This window comes from Ursus maritimus, unplaced genomic scaffold (assembly GCF_017311325.1).
Source record: "Ursus maritimus isolate PB19 unplaced genomic scaffold, ASM1731132v1 scaffold_19, whole genome shotgun sequence".
In the NCBI taxonomy this organism is placed as follows: Eukaryota; Metazoa; Chordata; class Mammalia; order Carnivora; family Ursidae; genus Ursus; species Ursus maritimus.
In genome coordinates, this window is record NW_024424341.1 from 47,884,735 (window position 1) to 47,908,565 (window position 23,831).

Sequence of the window (23,831 nt, forward strand, 5' to 3'; positions counted from 1 at the left end):
TCAGTTATGACTCTACCGAAAGGAAACGATGATTTTCTTTCATAATACTACATGGCCACAATACACTCTAGGGCCAAGAAAAGATGCCACTCTGTTTAGAACAAGGGTTGCAGGTCCAAAGGAAGGATGCATCGTCACAATTTTGCCAATCTAAATGCTTAATCCATTCTGTAGATGAGATTCTGAATGAATCCAAAGACAAGGGACATAAGCTCCTCACATCAGAGAATGGCAGAGGTCAACCTCAGTGCTGTGCAGTGGTCCCCATAGGGATTCTCATTTACAACTCAAATAATTTACTCTCCCAGGAGAAGTATAGAAGAATCAGCCACTAAGCTTTCCCAACACTTTCAGTGTAGCCAGGCTAAATCCAGAGAAAACCAAGGCACAAAACACAACCAACCATCACCAAGGGGACACCAGAAGAAGCAAGATCACTCTAATTAGCACATCGGTCCACAACTAAAATCCCTTAGGTACTGCCCAGCATTCAAACCCACTAAAATGGAAAATAAACCATCACAATGGGGAGAAAAGGGATGGAGAATCACCTTCCAGTACTCCAATGGAATTCATGTTTAATACACATGGATTATATATTTGCAAGTATCTAAATAAATGGAAAATTATACTAGGGGTGATTTTAATGTTCAAAGGGCTAAATGAGGATTCTTTGAAATACCTTATTAGTGTACTTAAACACCCACCTTGGGAGACCAACTATTAAACTAACAAACTGAGTGGGATATAGATTTTGGTTGGTATTTAGAAGCTTTTAAAAGGAACAATGACAAGATACTATTTGTGTAGGCAACAAATTAGAAGCCTTCTGAAATAGTGAACAAAAATGAGCTCAAGAATATCGACTCTTGTAGAAGTACTTCCTACAGCTCTTTTTATCCTTTATCCTTTATGCCAGGAAATGAGGCATTAAAATCAAATCCTCTGTTAGGAAAAAAGAGTTCCTGTCCTCTCAAAGGTCCTTCTAGCTGAACTAAGAATAAAACTGATATGATGCAGATTAACAGGAGAAAATAAAATTTAATCGATGTACATATGGGAAAACCACACAGACATGGAAATTCCAAAGACAGTCAGGAAAATAAGGTATATATACCATCTTGAACTAAGGAGAAAGGGGTAGTGGTCTTGAACTTCGGAAGGAAGGAATGCACTTCACAGGGTGAAAAGAAGAGCAATGTTTGGTATTTAGGTATTTGCCCTACCATACAGATGGGTCACTAAGATAAAATTTATCTGTTAATAACCCTTATTCTGGAAAAGACACCCAATTTAGATTCTTCTGTGTGGTTAAGGGAGGGACAAAAGTTTCTCTTGAGCCTGTCTCAAGTATCTTCAGCTCAAAATAATCCACATGAAAAAGTGGCACATTCTAGGGGTTCTGTCCTTAACCCTATCAGGACCAATGAAGCCCCTTGGAATAATAAGTCTGGTATTTTGCTTACAGTGTTGCTGGGAGCCTTACCAGGTGAGTAAGGAAGGTCACCTCCTGGCAGGCTCAAGAACCTCAAGATATTGTGGGGACATCAAGAAGAGAAGAAGTAACCCATATATGTACGTTGTGCAGGTGACTCTGGCAAGTATTTGGCTTGGCTTTTTTTTTTTTTAGGTTTTTATTTATTTATTTGACACAGAGAGAGAGACAGCCAGAGAGAGAGGGAACACAAGCAGGGGGAGTGGGAGAGGAAGCAGCAGGCTCCCAGGGGGGCAGGGAGCCCTATGAGGGGCTCGATCCCAGAACCCTGGGATCACGCCCTGAGCCGAAGGCAGACGCTTAATGACTGAGCCACCCAGGTGCCCCTTGGCTTAGCTTCTTAGCCTCAAAAGTCTGTTAAGAATTCAACCTGAAATATCTTATAAAGAGCTCCAGCAAAGCAGATTTAAAAGAACCTATATAGCCAGTCACTATTCCTCACCATTCCTACTGCACTTATGTAAATAATTAGGCCAAGTTTGTCAAAACTGGGCTTATTTCATAAACACATTTGTCTTAATTTGACTATCTTCAGTAAAAACGAGGGTGTTTTTAGAGAGAAAAATTATATTTTACTAACACACCTCTGTGGATGTTAGGTTCCAGTTCTGGTGTACTCTTTTAAAAATTTTTGTTGCTTGCCTATAAAATTGGGCTGGATCCTGAATTCTGGTTTCCCCAAGTATCTGGCTATGATTCTTCAAACTAACTTTTCCAATTTCCTCCCACTCTATTGACTTGGGATCACTGAGAACGAAAACTGCCCTTTTTCCCCCCCAAACTGAAACTAGAGGACTGCAGGTCAATTTCAGAGAAACTGCCACAATGGCCCGTGCTTTCACAATCTTCTTTCCTGTTGCCACATGGACCACTCAGAAAGCTCACAGGAACATTTTAACTGCAGAACAGGAAAATCTCTGATTGCCACTGCCTGAGCTCACACTGTCTGAAGAGGCTTCAAGCCTGACATCTAGAAATCTTCCCATTGATGGCGCTCAGGACTCAGACACTGGGTTTACCATCTGTTTCAACCATTTACCTGTGTGTTTTGCTTTGTTTTGTTTTTTTAAGTAGGCCACATGCCCATCGTGGGACTTGAACTCCCAACCCTGAGATCAAGAGTCTCCTGCTCTTGACTGAGCCAGCCAGGCACGCACTCTGGAATTCTTTAGATCGGAAATTTATGAATACATTTTATAATTCCTAGAAACATGTGATTTTCATAGCACAACTTCCAATAAAGCATAACATATGTTTACTAACAGACTCAAATATCTTTAGTTTCTCTGTAATAAGAAGCAAAAGCAGATAAAACTATGTTTAGTAATTAATGTTTCGTTATTTTACTTTATTTGGAAAAGATTTAGATGTCCTGTGAGTTTAAACCAATTTATCATTTAACCTAGCAAAACTTGAAAGTTTCAAAGGTTTTGAAAGCTATAAACCTTTTTACCTATTCAACCTACTTGCTCTTAACAATTACCCATGAAAACTCTATGAGACAGACAAAATTAACCATTATTTTGACGACACGAATAGTAACAGAGATAAGACTAATATAATAAATTTAGGTACAACAGAAGTTTTATATTTAATGCTGATAACTATAAAGATACATCCATTTTAATTAAACCAACAACCTTGAATAAGCTTCAATAACAAATATGTTACACCTATGTCTACTAAAAAGTCAATCAATATGTTCCCAACTGTCAGTTTTACCTGGGGCTCCTGTGGGGAAATCTAAAGTGGGAGGTGTAAGTCCAGGATCCTCTGGGCCCATTCATTTTGATTTGGGAGATGCTTCCATTTGAACCTCCAAAGGAGGTTTCTGTGAGGGTAGAATAGTAAGGGTAGGAGGAACAGATGCCAGGGTTGCCAGAGGTCTGTCTACTCTTTCTCCCTCGGGCAAAAGAGGCTTTTTCTCTGGTTGCTTTTCAGCCCTCTGCACCATTCATTCAAAAAATGTTCAAATGGATTCACTTTGGAACAGAAGGAGCATTCCCCCTCTTCCTACGCAAAAGTTCAGAAAGAACACAGATGAAACAAAACTAAACTAAAGGAAGCAGAGAGAACATCTGATAGCACTCCTTCTTCCTCCAAACCTGGAGCTTCACCAACTGAACAAAATATCATCCCAGTTTCTGGTTTATCCCCAAAAGTTGGAGATTCACCAAGTGAACCAAACAGCTTCCGAGACAAGCTAAGAGAGCCAAAACAAAACCCTGTTCTTGGAGGGACCATATTGGGAGAAAGAAATCCAAGAGACCCATTCAGTGGCCATCTTTCTTTTAAGCATAACATATACATGGGCAAGGTGGCGTTACAATAAAAAAATCCTTTTTTCTTGGTCCTAGGTTAATAACTAAAAAATAAACCCCAACCAGCTGGATTCTCCCTTGGGGGTTTGAGAGAGGACAGAATCAGCATTCCCCCATTTTCTACACACACACACACACACACACACACACACACACACACGCTCATATACATGCACAATTTCCAACAGCAATCTTCCCAAAAGCATATCCTACATTCCCATTTATGTTACATCTGTTTCTTTTTTCCAATAGTATCTTATAAATTACAATGGCCCCTGCCACAGCTCAAGCTATGCAAGCTTAGAGTTACAAAAACCTGAAACAAACAGTTCACGAAAAACCACAACAAGTGATTCAAAAGAATCCAACAGCAGGGAGACAAAGAAGGAAAAGGTTCAATGTGCACTTACTGAGGGAACTTACCAGGAGCCAAAATTCTAGGTCCCACTACTTATATAATTCCTTTCTCCGTTTCACCAAATGTGGTTAAGGTAGTAGATGGCAGTTCAGGGCATCTAGAAAGGAGTGTTCCCAAAACAAAACAAGTTTCAGCAGCTGGGAGGGTCTGTTCTCCTCACTTCCCTGGCCCAGGGTCAACTAGCCTCAAGTAGCTAGCTCCGACCCATCACAACCACTAGCTCAGTAAAGAAATGGGTGAGTAAAGAATTGGCATGCCTTTGCAGCCAACCACTCCATCCGGGAAATCCCAAGGGGACTACACAAATCAAAAGCACAGCTCCTGGCCGGCTCAACAAAAATTGTAACCAAAGCTTAAGATGCAAAAGCATCTGGTTCCAGGGGTCCCAACCATACTAGGTTTGGCCACTCGTTATTGACAAAATCTAAAGGCAGAGAGACCAGTGGTGGTGCAGCAAGAAAGGAATTCACTTCAGTGAGGTCAACACTAGGAAGGCAGGAGAATAGTATACTAAAGGCTGTTTCCAGAGGGCTGAAAATACTAATAGGTTTATGTAAGAAAAATGTAGGACAAAGTCAGTAGGTACATGCAGCTGGGCACTAAAGATGAGGCTGATCATTGTCTAGGGGTCAATCAAAGGAACTCTATTACTTAAGGGGGTAGTCTGGTTCCCATCAGGAGATTTTGCCTACCTGGTCTTTTCCCTGAGTTAAAAGATAAGCTTGAAAGAAGAATGTACTTAGGAAGTACAGACTGAGGTAGCTGGAGTCCTGTTTCACACAGACCCATAATCATAAATCACTAAACCAGAGAAAATAGACACAGCACATCTGATCCCCTATACCCATCCACTTATCTCAACACAGGCACTCCTGGTTCCCAGTGAAGACTACCAAATCAAAGTCCTGAGACATCACAGTTTTTGCCAGCCCTCTGAAGTTAACAGGATGGAGAAGGTAGTAATGTCGCAGTAAGTCTGTATTTGGAAAATAACGCAGCCACATCATTAATGCAATGTTTATTGAGCATTTACTCTGTGTACACATGTAGGGTACATGCAATATGCTGGGAACCTCAGGCACATGTCTCCTAATACTATAGGAGTTGGTACTCGGTGTCCCATATTTCCTCTGAGGATGTAGATGCTGGGCCCTGCCTTTCTATTTCTTCTCTTTCTCGACTACTGATTGTATAAAATAGGATCTAAACAAAGATGGATGGGAGGAATACAGAAAGCAAGCGTGGAGTAGTACTTCAGAGGAAGTTCTCATGGTTTTCTTTCTTTAATTTTTGGTAATTTATTTTTTTAAAGATTTTATTTGTTTGAGAGAGAATGAGTGAGAGAAAGAGAATGAGTGAGAGACAGAGAAGGAGCAAGGGAGGGGCAGAGGAAGAGGGAGATGCAGACTCCCTGCTGAGCAGGGAGCAGGACGGGGCACAGGGCTTGATTCCAGGACCCTGGGGTCATAACCTGAATGAGCTGAAGGTAGACACTTAACTGACTGAGCCACCCAGGCACCCCTATTTTTTGGTAATAATTTAGTGCAGGGGAAGAAAACTAATTTTCCCACTGCCCTTCCAGGTTCTTGGCTGAGAAACAGATTGACAGGAGAAAAACAAATTAAATGTTTTAAAGGAGGAACCCCAAACGCATGAGGCTCAAAGACATGCAACTCACATTTATATGCCATCCTGCCCTCAAGAGAAAGGGGTAGGGATTTAGAACCTCAAAAGGGAGAAAGAAGTCAGTAAACAGGAAAACAGAAAGAGCTCATGTAAGCTAATTTTGCCATGCCAGGCAGGTAACTCTTTCTGATCTAAAAAGTTATCTCTGGTATCAGTTCTTGTTCCTGGTACAGATTCCAGTCTCAAGCATGCTATAAAGGCACATACGTGAGTTGTGTCTTTCTACAATGTCAGCTTTATTCAATCGTCATGCAAGATTACCATAATTGGAAAGCAGGTTGAGGATTCCAAACTCAGTAACGTTTCACTAAGCATTGAACTTGGCTGCATACACGTCACACAAAACAAACGATGTAAAGTCACACAACAAACATGATACAATAAGGGGTAAGAAGTTGACTAACCAAAGGTGAAGTCAGTCTCTTGAGCATGCAGTTGAGATGGGGACTCAGGTCTATGCTGGGCCCACTCTTGGCCCAGACTGCTTATCACGTTCAAGCAGTGTAGGATCTCCACTGCATTCAGAGATCAATCAGGCAGAACCTTTGGTGGAAGGTGCCTTTCAAATGTGATCAAACATGGTAGGGTTTGCTTCAGAACTTTTTGCAGTTTGCTGCACAAGTCCTTTCTTCCTGACGGATTTCATCATCAGTCTTGGGCCTTTGCAGGCCTCTTCTCATTCTAGTGATGATCAGCTCTCAGCTCTGCCAGGGCACGGGCTGGGCTTACTGATTATCAGTCCTAAGTACTGCCAGTCTGTGCCGGTATGAGCGATACAGGGTCTTAGCTACAATGTCCTTGACTGCATACATCACTAATTGACATGACTGGTTACTTCACATGAGTGACTCCATCTTACTCTTTACAGTCCCCCATCTAATTTCTTTTAAATAATTAAAGGAGAAAAGGGAAAAAATTTCTGAGCCTGCTGTGTCCTAATTGCCTTCTGGTCAAAACAATCTATATGCACGGTTATGTATTTTGGAGTCAACTATTCTGTTTCCACTCAAATGGGTTTTTTTTTTTTAATGTTACATATAGAGGTAGAGATAGATATCTTAAAAAACAAAGAACAACTATCTATATATCTAAGGAAATCTTTCCATTTGTAGCAACAAAATGAATTTTGTTTGGCAGTAAAAATCCCTGCCCCTTTCAAGGTTCTTCTAGCCTAAGAATCAAATTGACATGAGACAGATTAACAAGAGAAAATAAAATATAAGGGCACAGGTATGGGGAATCCACACAGACATGAAAATCCAAAGATAGGCAAACATGTCATTCTGAACTAAGAAGAAGAAAGTAAAGGTCTGGGGCTTCAATGGGAAGAAATGCAATTCATAAGAAGATGGAAAAGAGTACACGTTTGGTAAGCATATGTTTGCCAACCACTCAGAAACAATGGGACATAGAGGACTTTGATCAAACAGGCCTTATCAGGTTCCTCCTTGTCCACAATACTTAGATTATACCCTCATGTATTTATCTATGGTGCCATCTCTTCCTGGGGCAGTTTTGCTATCTAAACTATTTTTAGGCATTTGAGGGGAGAGGTAAAGACTTTTCCTGAATCCGCTGGGTTTTGATTGCTTTTGAACTCAAAATAATCTTCATGCCAAAATGGCCCTATATGGGATGGCCGGCTCTTGGCCCCTATATCTTGAAAGACATTTTGTTATATGAAATAAGCCAAATGCAGAATATTCCAGTGAAAAGGGTGATGGCCATTGTGTCAGATGCTGTGACACAGTGCAGGTAAAAATGGTCATTTTTAATGATACTCTTGGGTGTCCACTTCGGCTACACATGCAATGCTGCTTAGAACGCCATCTGAGAGAGCTCTGGTCAGTGAGATGGAGAAGTGCCTGTGGAGGCAGGACTGCCCTGAATAAAAAAGAAATAACTTACAACCAAAATCCCTATGTGCTGTCAGATTTTTTTTCTTACTCCTTAATCATGAAACAGAGTTTGGTACCTAGTGGTGGGGCAAAGATTTTGGGGCCATGAGAGATGAAAGAGGGGCACAATGCTGCATATGGATAATACCAGAGCAAAAATGAGGAAAAAGAGGGTACCCCATATGATGTCTCAGTCATTTTATCAGACATGGGCTTCCTACATATTCCTTGTGTACATAAAACAAAATATACATTTTATTTTCTATAAGTATTACTCTTTCTTAGTATAGCTGAACATTAACAGCTATAAAATGAAATAATTATATTTCACTTGCAATAATGTTAAATGTGATGAATCTGTTACCCGACTTCATTGTACTGAATTCCACACCTTATAGAAATCCTATTTCCACTCTAGACAGGATAAGCGTAAGAACAGCAAGGGCTGTGAAAGACCATGGGGATTTCTGGCCTAAAAATTGGGTGGACTATTTGCAGTAGACATGTTCACTGCCTCTCACTGCTGACCTGTGTCCCCAACTACTCAGTAACCAGCTCAGAGCCCAGAGCACGTGACTACCCTAATCACGGGCTAAGAGGAACGAGGGAGGTACGTGTCAGCTCTGAGGCCCATCCCTGGAAGAGCACCGACCTACAGTGCATCAGACCTATGCTGGGTAATACACCTGGGATACCAGTGCTTTGTGCAGCCACAGCCCATGACATGCTGATCCTGCCTATTACAGGGTCCAGAACGCTTCTTCATCTCCAACATCTACTCTGACATATGCCATTTTAAAGGGATGTCTACAGTGCTTCCATCATCCAATACCCCCCCTCACCATCCGCCACCAATAATGTAGACCCAGGGAAGATCAGTAAACTCTGTCATCCAACAGCATCTGCTTGCCAGTAACACCCAGGAATGCGGTTAAATCATGAAGAAAAATAGGAATTCCCTGATCCTCAGGAACTCACCATATTTCCCAAGCCTCCATTCCATTACATTTATTCATCAGATGACACCATCAGGAACTGTCTTGGACTATGGAATTACTACAGGCTTCTTCCAGTTCCCTCCCCACGTTTCAAAAGAGTTCTCTAGGTGTGCTTTTAATACATCAATAGGTCTTATCTTTCTCTCTCTAGGGAGTATAGATCATCCTGTTTTACCAATGTTCACATCCCTCTCGGTGCTAAACGTCTGAAATAATCCTGTGGCCCGCTGGCCTTGCATCCCTTTAATCTCAATTAAGAGGTCAATGAGGGCACTCAAGGCACAGCACAAGTAAAAAAATTGTCTGAACCGGCTTCTCCCTCTCCCTCTGCTGCTCCCCCTGCTTGTGCTCTTGCTCTTGTGCTCTCTCTCTCAAATAAATAAAATCTTAAAAAAAAAAAAAAAGAATAATGTTTAATAAAAAAAAGTAAAACAAGTAGAATTTTTCTTTCTATATTTAGAGTCAGCTGTGTAACCTGGAAACAGATGCCCTCTTTCCACATGCAGAATTCATACAATTCTTCTTGCTATACTTATTCTCTCTTACCTCTTCTATTAGGATATTTTTCTTCTATTTAATCTAGTATCTATTATACACCCAGCACTCTCGTGGGCATACTGGGCATACGTTCAGTTCATTTAAACATCAATAGAATCCCTCCACCTATGCCATGGGCCACATTCCTTTATTAGTATCCATGGTGGAGTGCTTTGGAATTACTGGGCTAAGTCAACATAGAGCCATTCAAACTAAAACAGGTTTAGGTAAGCTTTGTGGGGATTTTCTCCGAGGGGCACATACGGGGGAGGGTCTAGAGTGCCAGGCAACATGGTTGCTACAAGGGCAGTTGGGGGTGTCATACTGGAAGTTACGTTAACTTCTAACTTGCATGGTGTTGTCTAGGAAATGCACTAGCAAGCAGGGCTGGTGTCAGTTCAAGTCCCCTGCAAACCCACTGACTACACAAAATGGATGCCAAGTAGCACCATCATGGAATAGTTCACCTAAACCATCATCAGTACCCTATATAATCTGTAATATATCCATCATAATATCCCAGGAGTCACTGAAAGGAGAAAAGCATACAATAGATAAGCTGTGGGAAAAATAATCACACATTATTTGAAGTTTTAGGCCATCAAATAGCCAAAACAACCTTAAAATCAAAACTGGAGGTATCATAATTCCAGATTTCAAGTTATATTACAAAGTGGTTAGTAACTAAAACACTATGGTACTGGCATTAAAACAGACACACAGATCACTGGAATAGAACAGAAAACCCAGAATAAACCCAATTATATGGTCAAATAATCTTTGACAAAGGAGAAATTTATATACAATGGGAAAAAGAGTCTCTTCAACAAATGGTAGTGGGATAATTTGACAGCTACAAGCAAAAGAATAAAAGTGAACCACTTTCTTTCACCATCCACAAAAATAAACTCAAAATGGATTAAAGACCTAAATGTGAGAACTGAAACTAAAAAAATCCTAGAAGAGAGCACAGGCACTAATGTCTCTGACATCACCCATAGCAACAATTTTCTAGATAGTTCTCCTGAGGCAAGCATATGAAAAGCAAAAATAAACTACTATGACTACATCAAAACAAAAGTCTTCTGCACAGAGAACAATCAACAAACCTAAAAGGCAACCTAGGGAATGGGAAAAGGTATTTGCAAATGACATATCTGATAAAATATCAGTATCTAAAATAAAGAACTGAGGGGCACCTGGGTGGCTCAGTCAGTTAAGCATCTGCCAGGTCATGATCTCAGGGTCTTGGGATCAAGCCCCACATTGGGCTCTCCAGTCAGTGGGAAGTGCTTCTCCCTCTCACTCTCCCTGTTTTTTTTCTCTCTCAAATAAATAAAATCTTAAAAAATAATAATAATACTAAAATAAAGAACTGATACAACTCAACACCAAAAAACCCCCCAAATAATCCAATTAAAAAACGGCCAGAAGACATTAACAGGCATTTCTCCAAAGAAGACGTCCAGATGGGCAACAGACACATGAAAAGATACTCAACATCACTGATCATCCGGGCAATGTAAATCAAAACTACAATGAGCTATGATGTCACACCTGTAAGAATGGCTATATTCTGGCAAGGATGTGGGGAAAGGGAACCCTCTTGCACTGTTGGCAATGCAAACTGTGGCAGCCACTCTGGAAAACAGTATGGAGGTTCCTCAAAAAGTTAAAAATAGAACTACCCTATGATCCATCAATCGCGCTACTGGGTATTTACCCAAAACAAACAAAAAGACTAATTTTCAAAGGGATACATGCACTCCGATGTTTGTTGCAACATTATTTACAGTGGCCAAATTATGGAAGCAGCCCAAGTTTCCATCCATAGATGAATGGATAAAGGAGATGTATATATATTCAATCATAAAAAGGAATGAAATTTCACCATTTGTAATGACATGAATGGAGCTAGAGAGTATAATGCCAAGCAAAATAGATCAGTTAGAGAAAGACAAATACTATAGGATTTCACCCATATGTGGAATTTAAGAAACAAAATGAACAAGCAAAGGGAGAAAAGAGAGACACAAACCAAGAAACAAGACTCTTAACTAGAGAAAACTATGATGATTACCAGAGGGGAGGTGGGTAGAGGGATGGGTCAAATAAGTGATAGGAATTAAGGAGTACACTTACCATGATGAAAAAAAATGAGGGAAAAAATCAAGTTAAAGGACTGAAAGAAATGAATTACTAGTTATGTTATACCTTTAGATCTCCCTACTGACACTTTTTGGAATAAATATTCTATGCATTGCAGCTTTAACAAGTCCTGGGTGTCATGCAAAGATGTATCTGAAAGATATCAAGTAACACAAAAGTAAAATCATTCCACTTACTACACTCAGATGAATACACTTAAAAGCTCTAATATACAAAATTAAAATCAATCAAGCCTGTTAGCAAGATGGCTGACTAGGGAGTATCAGGACTTCACTGCTCCATGGACACATAAACATACCTAGGGGATTTTGACCACATAGCCTTTATGGAACATAAGCCAATCTAGAGGTCAAAGAAACCCATCAAAGATGAAATCAAGAACAGCCTTATTGAAGAGGGTAGGAAAACGTGTTACATTTGCCCATACTTGTTTTGCCTCCCCAGCACACCATGGCAGGATTGTGAAAAAACACTCAATTTCTCCTTTATTCTTTGGAGGAAAGTAAGAATACTGGAATCTGTGTCCAACGTTGAGGCTTTTTGTGCAGCTGTCTGAGCTTATTTCATTTTGCATGGCGCAGAACATTAAACAGAATGGTGGAATACAAGGGATGCACGTTGGTGGTCATGAGAAAAACAAAGGTGAGAGCTATGTTAACAACAAGGAAGACTACAGTACTGGAGACAGACATCAGGAAGAGAAAGATATTGTGTGCTCTTGAACAGAAAAGTTTTGTTACTGGGAAATTACACACATGCCCAGAGAATATACATTCTCAAATGAGTTTGACAAAATCAGAATTTCCAGGTTGTTACTGGTGTTCTGAACAAAACAGATCCACAAAGATTGAAAGAGGTAGCTGTGTTTAAATTCCCAAATCTCAACAGAAGATCACAAAGCACACAAAGAGACAGAAATACATGTCCATTCAAAGGAACAAAATACATCTCCAGGAACTGGTTCTAAGTAATATAGAGTTATATTAGCTGATACACAATTTAAAATAATCATCTTTACGATGACCAGAGATTTAAAAGAGTAAACAAATAAACAAAATCAGAAAACTATGCATGAACAAAATGAAAATATCAATTAGAAAGTATAAGAAAGGACCAAAGAGAAAATGAAAGCTGAAGAGTACCAGTACTAAATCTCAAATTTCAATAGAAGAATCAAAAATGACTTGATCAAGCAAAAGAGAACACTAGAACATTTGAAGACCATTCATTTAAAATTAATTAATTATAAGGAGGAAAAAAAATGTGGATTTGGGACAAATGCCAATGCATTTGGGGGGACTCAAACACCATCATCAATATACACATCAAGGGGACCCAATTAGGTGAGGAAAAAGAAAAGAGGACAGAGAGCTCATTGGAAGAATTAATAGTTTCAACTTCCCTCAGTTGAGGAAAGAAACAGACCTACAACAAGAACCTCAATAAATTCCAAGTATATCATCCACACAGGTACACATTATGATCAAAATATCAAGACCACAAACAAAATGACAATCTGGAAAGCAACGAGAATGAAACAACTCGTCACGAACAGGAGAGCTTCTACAGAATTACTGAGGGATTTCTCAGCAGTAACCTTGTACGAAAAACGGAGTGGATGATCAAATAGTCCTGTAAAAAGAAAAGCTAGCAAGCAAGAATACCCTATCAATCAAACTGTAGAACAAATGAAATTATACCAAATAAACTCACCAGAATTTCATCATAGATTTTTTTTTAAAGATTTTATTTATTTGTCAGACAGAGAGAGAGAGCACAAGCACAGGAAGGGGCAAAGGGAGAGGGAGAAGCAGGCTCCCCATGAGCAAGGAGCCCAATGCAGGACTTGAGCTGACGGCAGAGGCTTAACTGACTAAGCCACCCAGGTGTCCCATCACTAGCTATTTGCAAAAAAGGCTAAGAGTATACTTCAACTTGAAAAAGGATTCTAGACAACAAAAAATATATATGAAAATACAACACACTTCAATATAGCAAATACATACACAAATATAGAATTCTGTGATAATGTAATGCTCAAATTACTCTCATACATCAAGGAATCAGAAAATGAGCCATTTAACCCCAATAGTAACAGCAGAAAGGAAATTTTAACATACAGCAGACATCACCAAACTAGAGTATCACTAAAATAGGAAAATATCAACAAAAGGCGTTTCTGAAAAAATTGACATCCCTTAACTTGATCAAGAATAAAAGAGAAAAAAGTCAAAATCAGAATTTAAAGCAGACAATTGTAACTGACGCCAAGAAATAAAAATATCTATAAGAGATGATGATGAACAATTACATGTCTACAGATACCCCAAAAAGTACAAATTTCTACAAAAATACAACCAATCTGGACCGCAGCATGACAAAATTATAACAATTACAATAGATCTACTCAGTAGATTGAAAGAGCAATCAAAAAACTCACAACTAGGGCGCCTGGGTGGCTCAGTCAGTTACATCTGCCTTCAGCTCAGGTCAGGAACCTGGAGTTCCGGGATGGAGCCCCGCACTGGGCTCTCTGCTCAGCGGGGAGTCTGCTTCTCCCTCTATCCCTCACCCCGTTCATGCTCGCTTGCTCGCTCCCTCACTCTCAAATAAAATCTTAAAAAAAAAAAAACCACCTCACAACAAAGAAAATTCATGGGCCAGATGAATTCACTGGATAATTCAAGCAAACATTTATTGAGGAATTATCAAAACATTTTCTATGACACCAAAATTACCTATTAAAGCCAAAGGAAGACAATACAAGTAACTAAGAATACAAACTACTACCCATGATAAATATTCATGCAAAATTTACAATAAAACAAAATCAAAAGCACATTTTGACATTCTATAATATGATTAAGTGGTATTCCTCCTCTAATTCAAAGCTGCTTCAACATAGGAAAAGGATAAATTTAGGACTCCACATTAACAGAATAAAGATCAAAAATCACATAATATGAATTGATGCAGAACAATAGAAAACACTCAAGAAAGGAGGAATAGAAGGATATCACCTCAACATAATTAGGGCCATATATGAAAAGTCTAAAGTTAACATCTGCAATAGGGAAGACTGAAAGCTTCTCCTCTATAATCAGGAACAAGGCAATGAAGTGACTTCACTTCCATTCAACTTAGCACTGGATGTTCTAGTTAGAACAATGAGACAAGAAAAATAAATAAATGAATAAAAGTCATGGAAATTGGAAACAAAAAATAGAATCATCTGTGTTTCTATTATCTATTCTAACATCACAAAGACAAAATGCTTAAGATTTAACATAATGACAGGTCAAATCTAGTAGGATGAAAACTATAAAATATTGTGGAGGAATTGAAAGAAGAAATAAATGGAAACATATCCATGTTCTTAGAATGGTATACTTAATATTATACTTAATAATATTATTGAGTCAATACTACTCAAAGTGATCTACAGATTTTTTTTTAAGGTTTTATTTCTTTATTTGAGAGAGAGAGAGGGCGAACAGGGTGGAGAGGTAGAGAGAGAAGCAGACTCCCCGCTGAGCAGGGAGCCCAATGTGGGACTCGATTCCAGAAACCTGTGATCAATACCTGAGCCAAAGGCAGACGCTTAACTGACTGAGCCACTCAGGCGCCCCTAATCTACAGATTTAATGCAATGTCTATCAAAATCCCCATGACATTTTTGGCAGAAAGATCAAAACCCATCTTAACATTCATACGGAGGTCACAGGACCACACACACCCAGAAACATCTGGAAAATGAAGAGTACTTTGGTGGTATCACACTTCCTGATTTTAAGGCAAATTACAAAGTCATACTTATCAAAATAATGGAGTATAGACAGAGAATAATGGAACAGAATAAATAGCCCACATAGAAAAGCTCATGTCAAATGAACTTCACAAGGGTGCCTATTGCACACAGCAGGTAAAGGACAGCATCTTAAAACAAGTGTTGAGAAAACTGGATGCCCACATGGCAAGAATAAAGTTGGACACTTACCTAAAACCATATATACAAATACTACCTCAAAATGGATTGACAAACAAAACATATACATATAAAACTCCTATAAGAAAACAGAAATAGTTGGTTAAGTGTCTGCCTTCAGCTCAGGTCAGGATCCCAGGGTCATGGGATCAAGTCCTAAATCAGGCTCTTTGCTTAGCAGGGGAGGGGGGAAGGGGACTGCTTCTCTCCCTCCCTCTGCTGCTCCCCCTACTTGTGCTCTCTCACTCTGTGTCAAATAAATAAATAAAATCTTAAAAAAAAAAAAAAGAAAAAACAGAGAAAAACCTATGTGACATTTGATTTCACAACGAATTCTTGGATATGATATCCAAAATTAAAAATAAACCAATGGGATTACAACAACCTTAAATACTATCGCATATTTAAAAAGCAATGGAGTGAGTCAATGTGCCTGTGTGGCTCTGTTGCTTAGGCATTTAACTCTTGGTTTCAGCTCAGGTCATGATCTCCCAGCCCTGGGATTGAGCCCCACATGGGGCTCTGTGCTCAACAAGGAGTTGGCTTCAAATTTTCTCTCCCTCTCCCCTCCCTTCTGCCCTTTCCCCCCTGCTCACGTGCCCATGCTCTCTTAAATTAAATAAGTAAATTTTGTTAAAAAAAAAAAAATGAAGTGAAACAGTAAACTACAGATGGGAGAAAATCTTTGCAAAGCATATATGTGAAAAGGAATTAATCTCCTGAATTAATAAAAAGGTCACACAACACAACATTAATACACAACCTAATTAATAAACAGGTGGAAAGGGATGCCTGGGTGGCTCAGTCAGTTAAGTGTCTGCCTTCAGCTCAGGTCACACAACACAACATTAATACACAACCTAATTAATAAACGGGGGGGGGGGGAAAGGGATGCCTGGGTGGCTCAGTCAGTTAAGTGTCTGCCTTCAGCTCAGGTCATGATCCCGGGTCCTGGGATCGAGCCCCTAGTCAGACTCCCTGCTCAGAGGGAGGCCGGCTTTTCCTTCTCCCTCTGCCTGCCGTTCCCCCTGCTTGTGCTTGCTGACAAATAAAATCTTGAATGAATGAATGAATGAATGAATGAATGAATGAATGAATGAATAGGCAGAGGACTGAATAGACATTAATCCAAAAAATATATAAGCAACTGGACAGCAAGCATATGAAAGATGCTCGAAATCACTAATGACTAGTGAAATACAAATTAAAACCACAATGAGCTATCGCAGGATAATTGCTATGAAATAAAGCAAAAGTAACGTGTTAGCAAGAGTGTGGAGAAACTGGAACCCTTAAATAGTGCTGGATGAAATATAAAATAGTGGAACTGCTATGAAAAACACTATGCAGTTTCCTGAAAACATTACAAATAAAATTATCCTATGATCCAGCCAACCACCGTCCACGTTCATACACGAAAGAATTCCAAGGTAGATCTGAAATTGATATTTGCACATCCACGTCCATTGCAGCACAGAAACCAGTAATAGGCAGAATCCACACAAATGGCCACGCACAGATAAATGGAAAAATAAAATGTAGCATATACATATCACGGAACACTTCTCAGTTTTCCAAGAGGAACAGATTTTGTGACCTGACAGAACTTAGATAAGCCTCGGGGACAGTGTGTTAAATGAAATAAAGGAGTCACAAAGACAGATACAATAGGATTCCACTTTTGTGAGTAACCTAAGACCGTCAAACTCTAATTTCACATAGATCCAATCAGAAAATGAGAATATTCAGGACAGTCCCAGGAATTTTTGTACAAAACAAGACAATTATAGAATGACATTAAGTTATACAGAAATAGGGTAACAACTGAGACTGCACTACATGGTGGGCAATGTTCTAACGTCCTCCATAGCACTCATTTAAGAATTCTGAGGTTGGGGGGCCTGGCTGGCCCAGTCAGTAGAGCGCTCAACTCTTGATCTCAGGGCTGTAAATTTGCACCCCATGTTCAGCATACAGATTACTTAAAATGAATTTCAAATGATAGTGCATAACAAAAAAAGACTTTGAAGTAAAATAGGGAATTACGTTTTCTCATTTTAGGGAGGTGCTTAGGGCTATGATGAAATTATGGAGTCTGAATTTTGTGGGGTCATGTTTGAAACTGTCCTAGGTTTGGAAACAATAAAGCAGACAACACATCACTTCTGTCCCCAGTGTTTCTGGGATTTCTGCCCAAATCTTGTTATCTGCACCACTCTTCTCATGTACTTCCAACAAATAAAACTTAAAAGATGGCTTAATATAGAGTTCTTCTCTGTGCACAGATTTTCCCAGATACCCAGAAGCAGTAAAAAGCAAACAGATCACTGAGGCCCTCACAGTCCAAGGGAAGGTTTTTTGTTTTTTGGTTTTTTCTGTTATGCACAGAGGACGTGATGGAGATCACTGGAGATGAAGGAGAATTCTTAGAGGACAGAAGACCGCAATAGTGTTGGACAGATGGCCCTCTGTGAGATGAAGAGAAATGAACTTAGGCTTCTCACAATCATTTCTGTAGAAGCAGAGCTCCCCAAATCATATTTTCAGGTCCTGCTTCTTCCTGGACCTTTAGGCCTCACCTCCATCATCTGTTTCATTCATTCCCACCTACCTGGGTGGATGAACACTGTCTCTTTTCTCCTCACATCCCAGAGCTCCCTCTTTTGCTCCAAAAAGATGACCAGGTCTGGCTTTGACACAACGAGACCTGTTTATTAGAAAAAAAGGAAAAAGAGTATTGCTGGAGATTCTTTCAATCCACAATTGTGCTCAGTAGAGAAGACAGGACATTGTAGAATTCTAGAAAATGATTTCCCAAAAGCTGTTGCCCAGAAGCCCCTTTAGGACACACAGGAGGTGTTTCCAATGTTCACATCCTGACCTCCACTTCCAAGTACTACTAATACAATAATAAAGAGTAGAAATAGGGAACTGAAGATGTGGGCAATATCATTTTATGCCACTCAGTGTTTAGAACTGCCAGTAATCTACAGAAGTGATGCTGTTCCCTTCAGGAAGGGGAAAATAAAGCTGAAAAGGACACACCCTGAAGATTTTCTCTATATCTACAAACCCCTACTTATTTCCCTGTCTGGATCTGAATTCCACGCATTCACAAGGGGAATCTTCCAAGAGAAAGTCTTCACAGGAAGAACGAAACCCCGAGTGTGGCTTGGGACATCTGGAAGGAGTCATCCTCACCCAAGAACAGGAGGTGTCCGTAGTTCTCCAGCATCACGTCCCTGTACAGTTCCCGCTGCGTGTGGCTCAGGCATTGCCACTCCTCCTGGGAGAATTCTATGGCCACGTCCCCGAATGTCAGCAGTCCCTGCAAGACATACCACCGTCACCAAGTGGCCATCGACAGAGTTCATAACGGTCCCTAAGATCAAGAGGGAGTTAGTGTCACCAGCTAGACCCCGAGACCTAACCTTCACTGCTCACCTGCTTGTACCCTCCGACACTTGTCCCACGTTTTACTTAACCTCTTGCTTCCACCTTATCTTTTACTTCAGGGAAAAGACCCCATGGGCAAAGTCTCCTATGATGGAAACAGAAACTACCCCACAAGTAGCAACAACTGCCACTACAAAGAGCTCGTGCTGGTCCCTACCACCCAGCCCAGTTTGAGCTTAACTCCCGACTCACACCAACACAGATGGACCATGGAGTGACCCACAGAGTGACTGACATTTTTGCTTCATTACAAAACTAAAATCTCTGCTCACACCTCATTTACATAATATAAGAAGTATGTAAGGAACTATTTACTTACGGGGCACGTGCGACTTATGCCCTACATCTACATATAATGACAAGGCTCCCATTTCTAAATATTCATCCTAACTCTAGATAAAAGGAACCCATTCACCCTTGCTTGGGGGAGTCAAGGCTTTGGAAGTTATTCCCTGTGATCTGCTTATCTGACACAAAGCTTCCTTTCTGTGACAACCCCACCTGAGGTAGTTTCTGAGACTCAGCAAGGAGTGAACGCATATTCATTCAGTTACATTAGAACTGGTTCTGGCTTAAATGAGTTTCTTGCTTTATGCAGTAAGACGATTTTTAGCACGGTAATATGCTCGAATGTATTCTCTAGCTCCGTTAGGAGGATGGCAAATGATCCACAACGCCATTATAAATACTGTGTATTTCTCCAAGATAAATTGTAAAATGAGGGCATAAACACAGGCATACACACCGAGTACCGTGTTTATATCATACAGTATAAATTGTGTCTATCTCTTAGAGGGAAAATTTGGGTGGGCTACAAATGTACATATCAAATTCTAAAGTGAATGAGAATTTCACAACAGTGCCCTGGAGATCTTGTTAAAATGCAGATTCTTTTCAGGAGCTCTGGGGTGGGATCCTGGTCTGCATTTCTAACAAGGCAGTAGCCTATGGGCCAAGGGATACATTTTTGAATAACAAAGAGGTAGAACCCAAAGGCAAGAATTCTTGGAGGACTTGGAACCGAACAGGTTTTATAGCAGTTACAGGTTTCACTAGAATAGCAAGAATGGCAACAATATTTTTGAGCACTTCTAGTTACTAGATAGCATTCTAACAATTTTTCATAAACTAATGCAAAATAATAATAATCTAAGAGAGCAAACGTATTATTCTTCCACTTTTATGCAAATATTTTGTCAAACATCCAGTACATGGAAGGGATCAGGTTAGTAACCTAACCTAGAGTTGATCTCAAATGACACACAGGTCAATGTACAGAGAAGACTCTAAAAAAGCAGTGTTCATAGCAGGTGTCAAACCTGAGAAGAGTGATGGAAACAAGAGGGGATCCACATAAAATCGGTCTCCCTTTTACATTTTATGCACACATCCATACATTTAAAAAGTAATTACATGATCTCAGGGTCCTGGGTTCGAGCCCCACGTTGGGTGGGGAAGTGGTCATGGCAATTTAAATTAAGGAACATTTTCAATGACATAAAATTTATGTATCTACTTTGTGGAAGATGATGCTTCTTTTATTCACACGATAAAGACAAATGCACAGAATATTAAAAAAAATATAGCCAGTTTCTGAGTCTAGTATTCACTGACAGTTTTTGTTTCAATCATTTGTGCTATGTTATGTTTCAGAATTTTAAGACACTTGAACATGTTAATTATGTGATCCTTGTTTTCTTTTTCTGAAAGTACAAAGAGAAGAGTACGTCTGGGATGTGGGTAGAGTAAAATGGAAATTTACAGGCTCAGAACCACCGTTCCCAGAAGTCAGTAAGTATCTCCAGTGCACAAAAGTGAGAGCCTTCATTATCCAGTGGAACTCATAGAAGAAAGGAATTTCCACTTTAATTCTGAAGACTTCTGCACATCTTTCAGTAAATCCATCTCACATCTGCATGAATGATAAAAGGGAAAACAGTAACAGCATAGAGGAGCAATCTGCCAGAGAATGCCGAACCAAGGAAACAAAATTAACACCAGCTGTAGGGAAGCAAAGTGGTATCAGTGCCTGAGACACACAGGACACGTTATCACTGCTGTGTTGTTGTGGCCCCCAAAAGGAAATCAGAAGATTAATCTAATTACGAGCAAACAGTGGATTTATGCAAATTTCAAGCCACATATAGCTCCCATGTCCTGTAATGTCTAGCGTATTTGAAATAGAACATCTTTCTTTCACATTCTAAAGAGCAAGACTGTTTCTTTTCCAAAACTTTCTGAGTTATTCTGGGTCTACTGTCCAACCATTCTACTTATTTGTCCATTTAATTAATCCCGATGTACACAGAGCTCACAAAGCATCCAGACAGAACCTAAATGTGAAATGTTCTCCTTGATTGATATCCCAGGATCTGACTTCATCCACAGGAGGAACTGCTTTTCCCTGTGGATCTGTCACAAAGGGAATATTTTCAATGGTTGCAAGACATTAATTCCAAGTGACGACTGTTGTCACCCTACTGGAAGCCAGGTTGGAGAGAAGGGAGAGAAGCCTGTGAAATATAGGCGAGAAGTGTTCTAAAGACCTAACCTTGAGTATTATTTTTTTTTTAAAGATTTTATTTATTTATTTGACAGACATAGAGACAGCCAGCGAGAGAGGGAACACAGCAGGGGAGTGGGAGAGGAAGAAGCAGGCTCATAGCGGAGGAGCCTGATGTGGGGCTCGATCCCAGAACGCCGGGATCACGCCCTGAGCCGAAGGCAGACGCTTAACCGCTGTGCCACCCAGGCGCCCCTTGAGTATTATTTTTTAAAAGGTTTTGAAAAATAGGTGAAGGGGCACCGGGCTCAGTCGGTGCAGCATGCGATTCTTGATCTCAGTCGGTGCAGCATGCGATTCTTGATTCTTGAGTTCGAGCCCGACATTGGGTATAGAGAGTACTTAAAAATAAAATCTTAAAAAAGTAGGTGAAAACACTCATGAGGCAGAAACATCAGAACTAGAGGACCCAGCATTTGCAATTTCTAAATGCAGGTAAATTCAGGAGAAAAAGATGACACGGCCTGTGACGCCCGATGCAAGGCTTACCTGAGAACTGGCCATTTCTTTTTTCCTCGCCTGGTCCTTTAGCTTTCTTTCTCACAAGATATTTGTGGAGATATCACAGCTGCATCAGGAGAATATGCCTTTAAAGTCACCAAGAGAACTTCTTCACCTGCAAACTGCTAGCCGGCCCTCTAGCAGTTTAGAAAGGCCCAACTTCCTAGTCCTTTGGGGCAGGAGCTATTCAGGAACTATGAGCTCCTACTTGGAGATCGATCCCTGACTTTTTCTTCTGTTTGGGGGGCCTTCCCTCCCACAGACGCCCACAAATTCAGCTACAGCACAGGAACCGTGTGCTGCATGGACCTGACCCTCCCAGACTCATGTAGCAGAGACCATGTTACCTCTCCTTGAGCCACGCTAAAGCCTGCTCTCAGCTCTCATAAAAATAACCTGAAGCCCTCGTGCTTAACCCTGGACTTAACTGAGAATCACCTGGAGCCCTTCATTAACACAACACTGTTGTTTTCACCTAAACCAAGTGACAGAATCAGAGGTGGGTGGGGAGGAGGGCACCAGCGACGATCTGATCAGTCCTGACACTCCACACATGACCCAGATTTAGATCCACACCTTCTCCACTGATAAGAGTTTCTGGAGATTGACACACTGAGGGAGACACCCTTACAAATGGGAGCTTTCCTTTATAAATGCTAATGTCTCTTCCAATAGGAAACTTTTACCAGGTTTCAGAGCTTTTCCTTTGCTCTGTCTTTAAAATAACCAGCCTAAAATAATTCTTATGCCAAAGAGACCTATTTTGGGATGACAAATTCTGCTCCCCTTCCAGTACGTAAATGTTTACTTTCGTAAGTAACTGCCATACAATTTTCCAAAGTACATGTACTTTTCATCCTCCCATCAGCAATATATGAGAATTCTTAATCCCTCAACATTTTCAAGAAAATTTGGTGTTACCTTTTTCCTTTATTTTAGCCATTCTAGAAAATATTAACTGGTTTCTCACTGTAAAATATGAAGTGGTCTTGCTATATTTGTCCTGGTGACTGGAATGAATGTGTAGGAAAAGCAGCTTTTTTTTTTGTTCTATGCCTCAAGATTCTTTGGCTGGTCTAAAAATCAAACTAACATAAGACAGATTCATAGAACAAAAACAAATTTAGTTTCTTATTACAGGAATCCCGAAGATATGAGGCTCAAAGACAGGTGACTGATGCTTATATGCCATTCTGACCTAAGGAGAAGGGGGTACGGATTTACAATTTCAAAAAGGGGGAAGTACATTCACAGGAAAAGGGAAAGAACAAATGTTTGGAAAACAAATGTTTGCCACACCAGGCAGGTAACTCTTTCTGATACAAAAAATTATCTCTGTTTTAGTTGTCTTCCTGGTAGAAGTCCCCCCATCGAATTTCTTCTTGGTTATATATATCAGCCTCAGAAAAGAAGAAAATCCTTCTACTTGTAGCACAGAAAAAATATGTATTAATCGACTGTTTATGTCACTGGTAAGACTTCCAGTCAATAGTAGCCTGTTAAGAGTTAAATTTTTGGGCGTTTGCTTCCACAGCACATATGCTGGAATTGGAGACATGCATAGATTAGCATAGCCCCTGCACAAGGAGGACACACAAATTTGTGAAGCATTCCGTATCAAAAAAAAAAGTTAAGTTTCTGGGGACTCAAAAGCGATACATTGATTTTCAGCTGCACAGTGGGGTTGGAGCCCCAAAGCCCCACATTGTTTAAGGGTCAACTTTATTTTATTCTTAACAAGGTTAACAAATACAAGTACTGCTACTACTAATAAAAACTCTTTTCTTTGTAGATGGTTTTCAGG

General features: G+C 40.1%; 1 protein-coding gene and 1 pseudogene across 1 annotated transcript in view; one reads left to right on the forward strand and one right to left on the reverse strand.

Annotated features, from left to right (window-relative positions):
* The window catches only part of LOC103657339 (putative protein ZNF720), a 46,587-nt gene that overhangs the window by 16,709 nt on the left and 6,047 nt on the right, over positions 1-23,831 (reverse strand). Inside the window, exons 3-4 of the mRNA XM_040634403.1 lie at positions 18,709-18,835; positions 18,119-18,214 (exon numbers count right to left, since the gene is read on the reverse strand). Of these exons, the coding sequence (XP_040490337.1) occupies positions 18,119-18,214; positions 18,709-18,835 (223 nt within the window). The remainder of the gene's footprint in view (positions 1-18,118; positions 18,215-18,708; positions 18,836-23,831) is intronic.
* On the forward strand, positions 23,550-23,649 carry LOC121103583 (annotated as a pseudogene).